At 57.2% G+C, this 14,481-nt stretch overlaps 1 protein-coding gene across 2 annotated transcripts; it reads left to right on the plus strand.

Moving 5' to 3' along the window:
- Nucleotides 1-328: 328 nt before the first annotated feature.
- On the plus strand, nt 329-6,030 carry KAZALD1 (Kazal type serine peptidase inhibitor domain 1). 2 transcript variants are annotated; one of them, XM_048312009.1, is made up of 5 exons: nt 329-436; nt 1,945-2,545; nt 3,774-3,934; nt 4,917-5,064; nt 5,270-6,030. In XM_048312009.1, exons 2-5 carry the CDS (start codon nt 2,038-2,040, stop codon nt 5,353-5,355), a joined length of 903 nt encoding a protein of 300 aa, XP_048167966.1. In that variant the 5' UTR covers nt 329-436; nt 1,945-2,037; the 3' UTR covers nt 5,356-6,030. The 2 variants fall into 2 exon arrangements, with proteins under 2 accessions (XP_048167966.1, XP_048167967.1); XM_048312010.1 differs by lacking the exon at nt 329-436 and adding an exon at nt 447-537.
- The last annotated feature ends 8,451 nt before the right edge of the window (nt 6,031-14,481 follow it).

Raw genomic sequence — 14,481 nt, forward strand, 5'->3', positions numbered from 1 at the left:
TTGAGAGACGCTTTTGACCACTTCCTTGGCCATGCCCACCTCTCCCATTCACTTGTTCCCAAGAGCTCCTGCAAAGGAGGGGACCCCAGTCTCCTCCTGCCCCACGGACGGGGCGGAGCATTAGCGCAGGTCCTGCACACGACTCGGGGTGATCCCAGCGTGGGGGTCCGCGGGGAGGTGCCGGTGCCAGGGAGCCGGAGCGGCAGAGCCCCGGGGCCAGGGTGCGGTGCGTGGCGGGACCCCGGCAGGGAAGGGGTGCCGGCCAGCCCGTGTCCCGGTCCAGGGACGGGCCGCGGGCCCGGAGAGGGGCGGGGGGATTCACGTTTCGCTGACATCACGGCGGTGCCGGAGCGGCCGGGGGCCGGCAGCCCTGGGGGCCAGCAGCCCCGCCGCCACGGCCACTGCGCACCCGCGGCCCCCGGCACCGGCGCCTCCGGTAAGTGGCGGCTTATGGCGGGGTGGCTCCTGGGGGACCCCAGGGGACGTCGTGCCTCTTCCCAGCACTCTTCCAGCACCCTCAGCGCCTGCACCCCGGAGGTGAGGAGCCAGAGACCAACTTTGCAATTCCCCCGTACCCGTTCTCTGGCCTCCCACATCCATCGCGGGATGGAGCCTTGCTCCGTACAGACCCGGGTAGGGTGGGCCGGGGGAGGGCTCCGGCACTGGTACGCGCTGCCCCTTTCCACCCCTTGGGGGCTCGGTGGTCTCTGGTAAATGGGTCAAATCTTCACGGTTTGTTATCCGGGGGATGCATATATGTAACCCACTGCTCGGGCCATCCCCACCCCAGCTCTGGGCTGTGTTAGCCCCGAGAGTGGGGGCTGTAGCTGGGTGGGGCTGCATCTTGCCGTTCGGTGCTGTTCCCAGTGGGAGGAGAGGGGACAGGCTGTCTGCCTGGGTCCCTTCCCCAGCCCCACTCGCTTGTGCTGGGTCGCCCTTGCACAGGGGACCATAACCTCACCCCAACTCAGGGAAGGCAGCCAGGATATAACAGGGGGCAGGGAGGGATGTTCACAAAGGGATTTGGTTCACTGTCACCCTCTCTGGGGACAGGCTCTGAGATGTCACGTTTTATCACCCAGCAGAGGTGGGAAGCCCGGAGTAAAACAGCCTCTTGTTACCCTGAGTAGGTAATGCAGGCTTGGGGTTTGGGAGCAGGGACCCTGCTGTGCAGGTACGGGCTGACCACACTGGGTCTGCTGTCAGTCCACTGGTTGCCCACCTGTGCACTGAGCTCCTCCATGCTCAGCCTCAGTTGCCTGTGTGATAACTGAGGGGGTCACAAAACCTTCTGCGGAGCGGGCATTTTTTCCCCTTCTCATGTAGGTGGTGCCTAAGGAGAGGGGTTACAGTGCAGGGAGGGAAGGAGAACAAAAGCCAGGCATGACTGGGAGCATTCTCCTGGCTTGGCTGCTTCCAGCACAGAAAGAGCACGATGTCTGCAGGATCAGCCACTCCACTGTGCTTGTGTGGATGGTGAGGGAGGAAAAAAGGGCTCGTGATTCTTGCAAAGCAATGGGGAAGAAAAAGGGCTTGAGAGCAGCTTTCTGACAGGAGCCCAGGAGCAGGGTATGGTCATGCTGAACCATAATGTTGTAGAACAGCCTGTCCAGTGCCCTGCCAGCCCTGTGGCTTCCCAGGCTATGCTGGGGTCAGAGGAGGCTGGACTTTGCATGCTGGGCTGCCAAGGGAACAAGAATGAAACCTGGTGGGACTGAGGTCATCAGTACTATCCCTGCAGAAGATGTTCAGCGACTCAGGGCAGGAGCTGGTTGGGGAGCGCCAGGGTGCAAAGGCTGTGGCTGTGGGGCTGGGGGTGAGAGGGGCTGGAACCAACCCTCCCCTGCACATTGTGCAGTGCTGCTGCTCAGAGCAAGCCAGCCAGGAGATGAAGGAGTGGGAGACACTTCCTTCACCAGTAACACATCTTCTCTCTCCTCACAGGCCAGGATGACTCCTCAGATCTAGACAAGGAGACTGGAGCAGTGCCAGAAATCCCCATCCAAGTGACAGTGGGACTGGGATAGAGGAGCTGCCATGAGGATGTCTCAAGCCAAGCCCCTCAGCATCTCTCGCCTCGTGTTTTCCTTGCTCTCCTTGCACTGGGCTTTGCTCCAGCTGGGCCAGGCTTTTCCCAGCACCTCTGACTACCTCCAGCGGGGCTGGCAACGGCTGCTGGAGGAAGGGGAGGGCTGCAGCGAGTGCCAGCCAGAGGAGTGCCCGATGCCACGCGGGTGCCTGGCTGGCACAGTGCGGGATGCCTGCGACTGCTGCTGGGAATGTGCCAACCTGGAGGGACAGATCTGCGACCTGGACAACACCAACCACTTCTATGGCAAGTGTGGGGAGCACCTGGAGTGCCGGTTGGATGCCGGGGACTTGCGTCACGGAGAGGTGCCCGAGCCCCAGTGTGCCTGCCTCTCCCACCTGGCCCTCTGCGGCTCTGACGGCAAAACCTACGCCCAGATCTGCAGGTTCCTGGAGGCTGCCCATGCCCACCCTGATGCCAACCTCACCGTGGCCCACGAGGGTCCCTGCGAGTCAGGTAGTGGCCCTGGAGCTGTGGGAAGGGACAAGCAAGGGGGTCTGACCTAACTGTTTCACCTGGCAGCAAAACCACAGGGACAGGACTGCACTGAGGGCTGCTCCATGCAGTGTCAGGCTCCCACCAGCCCCCCCCACCCTGCTGCTCTGGGGGAGCCCCTTGCACATCCAGGGGATTGGAGAAATCTGGAAGCAGCTTTGCCAAGAGGGAGTGGAGTTTATGGGAAGCAACAAATCCTGCTGGAGCAGATGGGGAAGTTCCAGGGAATAGTTAGCAAATTCTTGGCGATGGTGCTGGGTTCACACTGGCCTGTTGCTCCTGAGAAATGTGTCTGCCTCCTGCAAATAGAAACCGGGGTTGGTTTGGCTTGGCTGTGTGATTTCCATCTCCTATTTACAGCTCAGGTGGGGGCTGAGAGGGGACAGGAAGGGGACATGGCAGGAAGGCCATGGCCCAGCCTGCCCAGTCCGGCACAGGTCACCCAGTGCTGTCACCACAGCCTGAGGGATGTCAAGGTTGACCTTATTTTCTGTAGATCATCATGTTCTTGGGTGTTTTCCCAGGTGTGTTTGGAGGTGGAAACCTTCTCTTGACCTCTGGTTCATGCTATGAGCCAGCTCACAGAGCAGGTGTGGGTAAGAAGGGTAGTCCTCACTCCATCCCTCCAGGGAAGGGATGTGGAACCCAGAGGTGTTGGCTCCATCCAGCAGATGGGGACCTGCTGACTCCTTTCATTGCTGGCACGAGCCCTGTGTCAGAGCAGAGGCCTCATTTGGCTGGAAGCTCAACTACCTCATCCATCCTCACCAGCCTCAGGCTGGATGAGCGCCCCTTGGCCTTTCTCCCACAGGAGGAGCATGCTCCAATCGCTCAGGAGAGCTCTGCTTTGTAACATTGCTGTCATTGCGCCGTTCCTGCTGCACGGTGTCCCTTGAGCATCATTGCACAGGCAGGGAGACTCAGGCCAGCAGGGATGGCAACCCTCCATGGGCTGGGGGGGGTGACTGAGGAGGGAGCTCCCAGTCCCAGCTGTGAGGAGGGACCATGTCCTTGGGAAAGGTGAGGGTCTGCCATGGGAGGGAGAGGAGAGAGGCATGGGAAGGGTCCCAGCATCTCTATGTGAACCAAATGCTGCTGCTCCAGAGACCAGCCCAAGAGAGCCCGTGGGACCTGCCAAGGGTGGGACCTCTTCTGATCCCACCCTGCTCTCTTCTACCCCCCTCCCCAGAGCCTCAGATCACCTCTCCTCCCTATGACACATGGAACATCACTGGGCAGGATGTCATCTTTGGCTGCGAGGTCTTTGCCTACCCCATGGCATCCATTGAGTGGAGGAAGGATGGCATGGAGATGCTGCTGCCTGGAGATGACCCCCACATCTCTGTCCAGGTGAGTGGTGTGCCTAGGGCATTGAAGACGACCCCAGGGTGAGCCAGTGCTTCTTAGAGCTCATGGACAACCAGACCTGAGAGTGGTCATACTCTGGGAATGGCCAAGCCTGGCTGCCTGGGGATGAGAAGGGGTGACTGGAGGCTGCACACCATGAGGACTGACTGAGCCATGGCTGGTGTCTCGGTGGTAGGAGCCATCAGCATAGCTCTCTTCTGTGATCTCCTCTAGTAGTTTTTGAACTTATTCATATTCATAGAGTCCTGCAGCAGGGAGTTTCCCACTTCCCTGCCTTTAGTTTGCTGTGCATGCTGGCTTCAGTTGCAGTCCCACTGGCAGGGAAAGAGGATCTCCCGAGTGCCTTCCAGCCTGGGTTGTCCTCTGGTCCTACCAGCACACTCAGGCAGTTCCTGCCCTTTTTTCCCTTCAGCAGGGCTTCCCTCCCAGAGCTGGCAGGCCTAGGGGTCAGCATCCTGCCTGCGGCCAACCCCAAATATAGCACCCAGCTGGGCGTACCTAGCTATTAAAGGGTGTGGGCAGAGGCAAAGGGGCCATGCACCTCAGCCAGGCACCAATGGGGAAGAAACTGTGGTGGAATGGATGGAGGGAGCCAGGGGAGCAGGTGGAACCTGGCACCATGGCCCACTTCCATCTTTCTGTCCTTCAAGCCTCCCCATAACCTGTCTCGGAGTCCAGCCGAGGAACTTCACCCTGAGCGGGCCTACACTGCCTGGATGGAGGAAACTCTACTGTCCTCCACCCCTGGCCAGTGCACCATAATAGCAGCCTGCAAACACAGCCGCAGCCCAGCTGGGTCAGGAAAAGCTTATTTATTCCTGGGGATAAACAGAAAATAGCATGGTTGCTGCCAGAGCAACCCTGGGACCTCACTGCCTGCTGAAACAGGGGACCCGAGGCTCTGTGGCATCGATTTCCCCTTGCTTCTGTCACAAGTGCTGACAGAAATCCCCTCTTCTTGCAGTTCAGAGGTGGCCCCCAGAAGTATGAAGTGACAGGCTGGCTCCAGATCCAGGGTGTGCGGGTGACGGATGAGGGCACGTACCGCTGCTTCGCCAGGAACAGGGTCGGGGAGGTGGTGGCAGTGGCCAGCCTGACCGTCTTCACGCCAGGTGAGCACCGCATCCTATGCCCATGCTCTCATGGGGACATGGGAAGGGATGTTTGGGCACAGTGCACCGGTATGGCAGGAGCTGCTGGAGCATAAGGCTGATGCTGCAGAAAGCTGCCGTGCATGGTTTGGCTTTGGTCCTGGTGGGGAAGGGGACAGGCACAGCAGGATGGCAATGTCACATTGTCCCCATGCTGCCGTTTCAGACCAACTCAACCTGACAGACTTCTCCCTGCCGAAGCCCCGCGTGCCACCTGAGGACTACGAGGAGAGTGAGGAGGACTACTACTAGCCCAGAGATGGCATGTCGGGCTGCCAGAGATCACCTTGCCCACAGTGACCCTTCCCTGGGGGTTGGGGACATCTCTGGAGCAAGCACCCTCTGGCCCAAAATTCCTTCTCTGAACAATCCCGGCACTCCAGCCTGGTTTTTGGGGTGGGGGACAGCGTGACACATCCTTTTGGGGTGCTGGGGGATGGAATACTGGCTGGTTGGTGCGAGGGCTGGGATCAGGGGCAGCTCTGCCTGGAGCAGGGTGGATCTGTCCCCTGGCACTGAGCGGAGACACAACGGCAGGTAGGACACTGTGGGGACAGCTGTGCTATGTGTGCTGAGGACTTGGTGCTGGGGATGGAGACAGCCCCCTTTGGGAGAATGAGGCCGGGGCAGGGGCATCAGTGTCCTGTAGGAAGAATTTTTGGGGAAGCTGGAGCAGAGAGCTGGGACATGGCTGTGATAACCAGTGTGTAACCCTTATGCCTGCTCTGTATCCCCCAAGCACAGAGACATCGCAGCTTCTCCACAGAACCTGAGGAACCTGCTGCCAAAATATCCTTCTCTTCTGTTTTGTTTTTAACCAGAAAAGTAGTGATTTGAGGAAACCAGACCCTTGTGGCTTTCAGTGCTGTCTTTTCTCCAGCCGAACCACCCTTGTGGTCAGAAACACTTTGGCCTTTTTTTGACTGACTTCGTATTTTCCTTTCCATGCCTTTGACTGACTTAATTATTTCCTTTGTCATTTCAGTTGACGTTATTTAAAATATACATGTAGGTCAAAGCCAAGGCCAGCTGACTGTCCTGCATCCACGAGGATGATTATGGGGGTGAGGAAGGGTGCAAACACTGTGGATGCTACCTTTTCCATTGTGGAGTGCTTGAGTTGAGGAGCCTGCCTGCCCATCCCAGTGCTCACAGCTGATCCTGGTGTGGGTCCTGCCCTTCTCACCCCCCATGGGAATGGGGGGTGCCCAGCAGACCATCTCCTGTGCAGTGGGGAAGCGTCAACCCAAATCACTGTACTCCCATGCATTTGGATCCCATCCCACTGCTGCTCATTTTCATCTTGGGGTCCTATGTTCTGTGACACTGGGGTCTCCACCCAGGTGACCACAGCCCTGTCAAGTGTAGAGCAGCTCTGTGCCTAGTTGGTGAAGGAAAGGGATGCTCCAGTTTCCACTGGAAACATTATACTAAAAAAAAAATTCCCACATACCTCCCAGAGCTGGTGATTTAGAGCAAACTTTCATTTGGGGGGAGCATGAGAAGGAAGCTCAGAGCTGCACTGTACTGCTCACTGCCCTGAGAGGGCTGCCAGGACCCTTCCTATGGGCATTCTGGGGCTGAGCTCACATTCAAGCGGTGCTTTATCCCCCAAAGCAGCAGCATTTATGGGACTCCTGGTGCTCAAAACCTCTATATGGGCCAAACCACTGCCAGTTACTCAGTCCCAGCTCCAGGGAGGTCCAGAGCTGCGGCAGGGAGCCAGACCCTGTGAGGAAGGAATTGGCCAGACCCCAGGCAGGATGCAATAAGGCTGCTGCTCGGGTGCCGTGCTACTCTCCTTCACATGTCTTTTCTCTTTTCTCTCTTCTCTCTTCTCTCTTCTCTCTTTTCTCTTTTTTCTTTTCTCTCTTCTCTCTTCTCTCCTCTCCTCTCCTCTCCTCTCCTCTCCTCTCCTCTCCTCTCCTCTCCTCTCCTCTCCTCTCCTCTCCTCTCCTCTCCTCTCCTCTCCTCTCCTCTCCTCTCCTCTCCTCTCCTCTCCTCTCCTCTCCTCTCCTCTCCTCTCCTCTCCTCTCCTCTCCTCTCCTCTCCTCTCCTCTCCTCTCCTCTCCTCTCCTCTCCTCTCCTCTCCTCTCCTCTCCTCTCCTCTCCTCTCCTCTCCTCTCCTCTCCTCTCCTCTCTTCTTTCTTCCTTTTTCTCTTGAGAGCTGGCTCAGACAACACAACTACAGCACTGAAACCTGAACAAGCAAATAAAAGGGATTTGTCTGGAATTGGCAGCAGAGCAAAATTCCTGCAGGGAGTGAGGCTGGGCCAGTCCTGGCCCCCTGCACCACAGCTTGATGGGGCACTGCTGCCTGCCTGCTGGAGTGCCTGCCCTCTCTGGCAGCAAACCCCTTCTGAGCCTGAGAAATGCAAAAGCCACCGGTGCCTCAGTATCTCCTTCTGTCTAACAGCATAGCAGAATCCTCCTGGGCTGCTCCTTCAGAGTCAGAGGGTGTTTGGGAGGGACCGGGGACAGAAGCCATTGGCTTTTATTTTGCTTTTTTTGGGTGTAAAATACGCTTTCAGAGAAGCTGGGCCTTTTTTATCCATCCTGATCCCCTTCCTGTTTCGTACACAAATGAGCTGGTGGAACTGGGCCATGCTCAGGCTGAGGCTGCCACGGGGAAATCGGAGAGCGTCCCAAGCTTCAGCAGTCAAGAGCTGCTTGCTGGGCTCCCTGCCGGTGCCTGGGGCTGGCCCCTGGCCAGGGCTGCCATGCCAACCCTCCTCAGGGCCAGGCTCACCCTGTCTGTGTTGGCACAAATCCAGGTTGTGCTGGGTGTGGATGCAGCTTTGGTCTGACTGGAGAGTGTCGGATGGGTCACACACTCCGCCCCTGGCTCTCCTTACGCTCTGCAGGACAGTGCCCTGCCTGGGCAACTGCATTTTGGTCTCAGTCCTTGCCCACCTCTGCTTCACACCCATTGCCTTCATACCCTGCAGGGAGCTGGCAGGGGATGCTGGTGGCTCCTGCGTGGCAGGAAGAGCAGTGGGGATGTGGTGACCGAGAGAGGGGGGAACTTGAGCAAGAGCTCTTGGCCAAAATGAACCAAACCAAGGGCTGCATCCCCCAGACTCCTCGGATCCCACTGTGGGAGAGGGCTGTCTGACAGGCAGGCTGGAGCTGAGCCAGGAAGTTGAGCTCCACTCCCCACAAGGTGAAGGGCAGCAGAGTGGCTCCAGGGGCACAGAGAGGGCTGGTGTCTCCTCATCCCAGCTCCCAGTCTTGCCATTTCCAGTCGCTTAAAAATTAAAGAAGCCAATATTGCTGCACGGCTGGAATCGGTCACTGCCACAGAGCTTAATTGAGGTTATTTGTTGGCTCTAAAAACATTTGGTCACCTCTGCTGCTGGCTGCTCAGATGTTTGCTGCAGCCGCTGCCCCAAGGAGGGGGTCACCCTAGGCTTTGCAGATCCTGTTCTCAGCTCCAGGCACCCAGGGACCTGACAAAACCTGGTGTCCGTGTGGGTTCAGAGGGTGTGCCCCAACAGCATGCAGCACCAAATTCCTTCGCTGGCCGATTTTTGGCGCAGTTGCTTTCTGGGGGCAGAGGGGGCTGAGCAGCTCCCGCCAGCCCAGCCGACTGCACTCAGAGCACCTGATCAGCCCAGAGGTCAGGCTGCTGTGAGGGACGGGGAGAGCTGGACTGGGAAGTGTTAACATGGCCACTGGCCCAGGCACAGCACCGACACCTCCTGGCCACGTGAGATGAGCGGGGTGCGGGTACCTCCCAGGGCACCAGAGGTCACTGCGAGCCTGGGTACAAAGAAAGGGCGGCTTGTCCTGCCAGCACCTGAAAGACCTTGGAGATGCACCCTCTGACCTGCTGCCAAGCCACAGGGTTTTGTGGGCTGCAGGGAAAACCCAGAAAGTCTGGCAAGTAAATACACTCCTGGAACAAAAACACGCTGTCGCTGTCCTTCCCTGCCCTTGGGGGTGCTGGGACCGTCTCCTGTCTGGGCGTGGGCAGGAGGCACATGGAATCATAGAACAGTTTGGATTGGAAGGGACCTTAGAGGTCAACAGAGTTCCAACAGAGTTCCATGTGCAGGGACACCTTCCACTAGACCAGGTTGCTCAGGGCCCCATCCAGCATGGTCTTGAACACTTCCAGGGCTGGGGAGTCCACAGCTTCTCTGGGCACCCTCACAAAAAAGAATTTATTTCTAATATCTGATCTAAACTTACTCTCTTTCAGTTTAAAGCCATTCACCCTTTTTCTATCACTACATCCCCTCGTCAAAAGTCCTTCTCCATCTCTCTTATAGCCCCTTTAGGTTCTGGAAGGTGCTTTAAGGTCTTTCTGGAGCCTTCTCTTCTTCAGCCTACTATTCTTCAGGCCTAACTGTCTCAGCCTGGCTCCAGCCCCTCTGAGCATCTTCATGGCCCTTCTCAGGCCTCGCTCCAACAGGCCCATGTTCTTCTTATGCTGGGAGCCCCAGAGCTGGACACAGCACTCAGGCGGGGTCTCACAAAAGCAGAGTAGAGGGACAGAATCCTCTCCCTCGACCTGCTGGCCACACTTCTTGCGCATCTGCTCTTCCATCCCAGAGTCCAGGTTCGGGCCAGGGCCGTGATTAGCCGCTAAACAGTGCCATCTCCTGGCAAAGCCACCGGCCCCGCCGGCCCCGCCGCTGTGCTGGGCAGCCCGCGAGGGCACGCGGGCCTTGGGCACCCCTGGAGCACCCTGACCCTCAAATCCATCCATGCCTGCTCCACGCCGTCTCCCTGCCCCTGGAAGAACCTCTGCCTTGCTGGGAGGGGCGATGCCATCACAAAGGACATGAGTATGAGCTGTCTCTTGGGATGATCACCAGAGCCAGAGCATCCTCTTAACACTGGTTTTGGATGGTTGCCGCAGGCAGAGCTGAGATGAGGCAGAGCCTGGAGATGTTCAACTGCAATCCTTTGGTGTCTGCTTTGAACTAAGGCTGCAAAAGGGTTAACACCCCTCATGGCCACCCTGGCAGTCCCCCCATGCCGTGGGCATCTCCCATGGGAGATGGATGGCTTCTGGCAGAGGCTCATTGAGTCTGAGTTGATCACTGGTCATGCCTGGATGGAAGCAGCTCTGTAACCTCGCTCTGCAAATGGGTAAACTGAGGCACAAAGCAACTACACGTGGAGAACTCAAGCAGAGCCAGAGAGACCTGCAGGGCAGAGTGACCAGCTACCCCCAGGACTTCTGTCCCCAGCGCCCAGCGTGTCCCCACCCCTGTTGGGGGGTGCCATTTTTCCTCCTGTCCTCTGCATGGCACCTCTTCACCCTGCTGTAGTGGCTCAGAGAGAAAATAAAATAGCAAGACGGCTTTCCTGCCTCCACCCAGCACTTACACTGCCTGATAAACAAAATGGAAATAAATCCTCCTGCGTTTGCAGCAAATAGGTCTCCATGGGGGGTTGCTTTCAATAATTCAAATGGTGTTGCAGAGCAGAGCCCATGCCAATGGGTTTTAATAAACACAGCCGTAATGTGACATGCAATTTATTATTAAGCTTAAAACAGAAAGCAAAGAGTTTAATAAAAGCACCAGGTTCCCTGTATCAGTCACAGTAAGTGGCGGGATGCTGGCTGTGGGGGGAGGTTGGGCGAGCTGGCTGCAGGGACACGCAGAGCTGGGTTTGCTTTGCCACTTTTCTTTCAAGCTGGCGCTGCAGGAATCCTGGGCAGCGCAGGGAGATGTGAGCCAGACCAGGGGAAAATGGGGATTGTTGCAAGGACAGGGTAAAGTGTGCAATGCTGCACCCTGTAACGCTGCCCAGCCATCCAGGGAAGAGGTCTGCCCTGGCACCACAGCTTGCTTGCAAGGGCAGATTAAAGCCTTGAGTTTATTCCCTCTCACCAAAACTTTCTCACCCACATCCCTTCCTAACTCAGCTCCACTTGGGCAGCCCTTTTCTGCTCCACCCTTAGCACCTATGGGCTGCCTTTAAAAGCAGGCAGAGGGGAAAGGTGAACCTCCTAGAGACAGAGAGACTATGCCAGGTGAGATGCTGCGAGGCACAGGGAACAGCTGGTGCCTGGTGCTGCAGCGTGTGTGCTGTCCACTGGGCTGCATGGCTGGCCCTTCCAGACATGGGTTTGCTCAAGGGCTGGTGAAAAGCAAGAGCTCATCAGGGAGGTGGCTCAGCTGAGGTGGCTCGACTGGTCCAGCTATGTCTGGAGGTACCTCTGTGTACAGGTGAGGCATGAAGGATGTTGCACCATCCCACCTAGCAGGACCCAGATGCTGCGCTCTCCCTGGCCCTGCTGTAGGCCTACTTGGACACTTGAATGCTGGCACTTGCCCTAGGGATGTGATTTTTGGCCTCCTTTCCTTGCTCTTGCACCCTGGTTGTGCCCTTTCTGTTTGGGGAGAATGCTGCCAAACCCCAGTACACACTCCTGCAGAGAACAGCACAGCAGGTGGAAGAGATGTGAGAAGTGGTGCAGGGACTGCCTACACTGTTTCCCAGTGAAAATGGGGCTTGTATGACTGCCCTGCGCTCTGGTTTGAGGAGTGGCCTCAAGGAGAAGCAGTTCCCTGGATGCAAGCTTTGCCTGTGTTATGTTAGACAACAGAGAGTCCCTTCTCCACCAAGGCTGTGGGAGATGGGGAGCTTTGTCCCAGTCCAGCCAAATGACAGTCTGGGGCTGAGCTAGGGCTCCAGGCACCTGCAGCTCCTTCCAGCAGAGCAAGCAGCCTGCTGTCTTAAGGAGGGCTTTCCAGCCAGACAAAGCCATGCAAGCAGCCTCTGTCCTCCAGCTTGGCTGAAGTGCTGGCAGGGTGTGTGTGGGGCAGCTTTTGTGGGCTCTTTAGCTGGTGTTGACAGCAGAGGGTTTATGCTGGGATTGATGCAGGGTAACACCGTGTGGTTCTGCCAGCACCAGTGCCTGCTAGAGCCTGTAAAAGGTTTTAACTTGAGACCGCTTTTTTTTTTTTTTCTCCTCAGCTGTGTCTGTTGAAAGCTCCACTTCCTCTGGCTTGAAAAGCCCAGGAGCTGCTGATGTGACTCTATCCATGACCACTATTGAGGCTATGAGTGGGCTGCTGAATCTGGATCCAGTGAAGGGACATAGTATCTTGCCTGTCCCCTTGAGGTGATGATCCCTGTGCAGATTCATCAGGAGCAGCACCAACCCAGGGAGGGCTGGAGGGCCCCCACACTCTCTTTGCATTGCAGGTGACTTTTTGACCTTCACCTGTGGTCAGGTGGGGGAAGACTCATCCTTAGTTGTGTATGGGGATGGTCCTGGTTCTATCTCTGCTTGTGTGCTCATCTGATGTCCTGGGTCTGCTCCCTATGGTCTCGCTTTCTCCTCTTCATGGGTCTGGAATTTGGGACTGGGGTCTGACTCCATGGAGAGAGGAGGGTGAGCTGGAGCAGGCAATAATCCATGTGAGGGCACAACCTGCAGAGAGCACAGGTATCCTTCAGGGAGTGCCTGGGGCACGTTATCTCAAAAGCAAGGAGGTGCTCAGCAGGGACCTGCCTTATCGGAGAGCTGGTTGCTGTCTCTCCTCGCAGCCCTTTCTGCCCCGGGGCTGCTCTCTGTCACTTCTCTGCTCTGTAACAGCCGGAGGCAGGCGGAAATGGGAGCCCCTGTGCCTGGTCCCTGCCAGAGCACACTGCTTCGGAAGTGGGGGGGGGTATCTGGCTTGCAATTACTGTGCCTTTGGCTTGGCAGGCCTGAAAGTGTGAGTGATGGGGTCTCTGCAGAGCAGCCCCCTGAGCGCTGGCGGGGTGGGAAGTGCTCATACCCATCAGCAGCTTCCCCAGCTGCCTGTGCTCTGCCGGTTTGAGAATGTGGGAGGGGAGCATGGGACAGCAGCTTTGGGCTACTTGTAAAAACCCCAAATATTCACCTGGCTGGATGTCCACATGCAAAGCACAACTTAGCCCTCCCCTTTAACAACCTCCCTGTCCCAGCTCTGGCTGTGAGAAGAGGCAGAAGCTGCAACTTGCATCTCCCATTCCCCCCATCTACCTTTCCCACTTGGCAGCCACATGTTGCCCTACGTGGTGAGGGGCTGGGCTGGTTGTTCAGCATGTCTCCAGGACACCTGCTGGAGCCAGTTCTTCCCTCACAGAAGAGTTCAGGTAGGAAGAATAAAACATAAAAATTCTATGTTTGCATCTTAGCTGGTGTCAGTGGGACCAAGAAGGTCCAGGGAACCCTGGTGTGGTGTGTCCTGCGAGTACAGCCTCTGGCAGTGGATTGAAGCCCTCCATGCCTGTAGATAAACCATCAGCCACCAGGCTGCTGTGTTGCAGGATGGGAGTGGAAGTTCCCCTGCAAGCATTTTGGGAAGGAGGATGCTGCCTTCCCTACCCAAGGATGGAGGAGCCAGAAATGAGTGATGCCAGCTCAACAGGGCTCACTTTAAACCTGGAGAGAGATCCAAAAGCACTGAGCCCATTAGGATGGTGTTCTCAGGAGTTGTCCATAGCTCTCTCCCACTGCCAGCTTGCCCTGGCCTTGGGGAAGGAAGGGTTAAGCTTGCGGGGCTCGGCAAAACAAGCGCTCTCTGAAAGTCAGCCAAGCTACCCAAATGCTGGCCTCCCCTCTGCCCTCACCCTTATCCATCTCTCTTATCTGCCCTGGGCAAGAGCAGGGCATTTCCCCTCCTCCGCTGATGAGGACCAGAGCTGGCGACAGGCGGAAGCTGGTGCTAACAGCACAGGGCTCGAGGGAGGCCATGGCCGTGGTGTCCCAGCTGTGGGGTGGCCTCTGTGGCTGCAGGTCAGAGATGTGGAGGGGCGGTTTGCTCCACCATGGGGCTCGATCCATTGAGGGATTCCCTATCCCTGGCTGTCTCACACCCTGGGTACTCCAGCAGCACCTCGTTTCTGTAGCATGCACGCAGTGAGCTGCGGGGTCTCAGCCGTCCTGGAGAGCCCGGCTCACATCAAGGGGGTTATCAGCTCTGCAAGGGCTGAGTACCTCTGGGCACTGATATCTGAGGGCACAGCAGCCCAGTTTGGGGTGGCTCATGCAGCCCAGGCAAGCTGGGACACAGCTCTGTCCATGCTGGGAGTGAAGCTGGAAGGAGGCAGTGGTGTTTCACCCAGCGAGGGCTGCAGTGGGAGCGAGGTGCCAGGACATCTCTGGCAGCATGTGAGCTCTGCCGACACGAGGCAGGCTTGGACGGGCTGTTTAATTAAATGTGAAGAGCTCTCACACTTCACAAGCTGCAGCCCTCACTGCAGCCTGAGCGATTCTGGGAAAGAGTCCTTTTATTAAAAGAGAGAGAGGCTCTGGCTTTGCCAGGCAGCCATCAAATGGCACTCTTAATTGTCTCGGCTCGTTTAGCTGTTGCGCAGGGAGGGGTGTGCTCGGAGCCCTTCAGCCTTCGCTATTCAGCCTCCCCGGCAGGCACACGTGCTCCC

The sequence above is a fragment of the Corvus hawaiiensis genome, chromosome 8 (genome assembly GCF_020740725.1).
Source record: "Corvus hawaiiensis isolate bCorHaw1 chromosome 8, bCorHaw1.pri.cur, whole genome shotgun sequence".
Classification (NCBI taxonomy): domain Eukaryota; kingdom Metazoa; phylum Chordata; class Aves; order Passeriformes; family Corvidae; genus Corvus; species Corvus hawaiiensis.

What these genes read in the sequence shown, in the direction of transcription:
- KAZALD1 (XM_048312009.1), top strand. Translation starts at nt 2,038, where the DNA reads ATGAGGATGTCTCAAGCCAAGCCCCTCAGCATCTCTCGCCTCGTGTTT. An exon ending in ACCCCCACATCTCTGTCCAG is followed by an intron (nt 3,935 to 4,916) that starts GTGAGTGGTGTG and finishes CTCTTCTTGCAG; the next exon opens with TTCAGAGGTGGCCCCCAGAA. An exon ending in CCTGACCGTCTTCACGCCAG is followed by an intron (nt 5,065 to 5,269) that starts GTGAGCACCGCA and finishes CTGCCGTTTCAG; the next exon opens with ACCAACTCAACCTGACAGAC.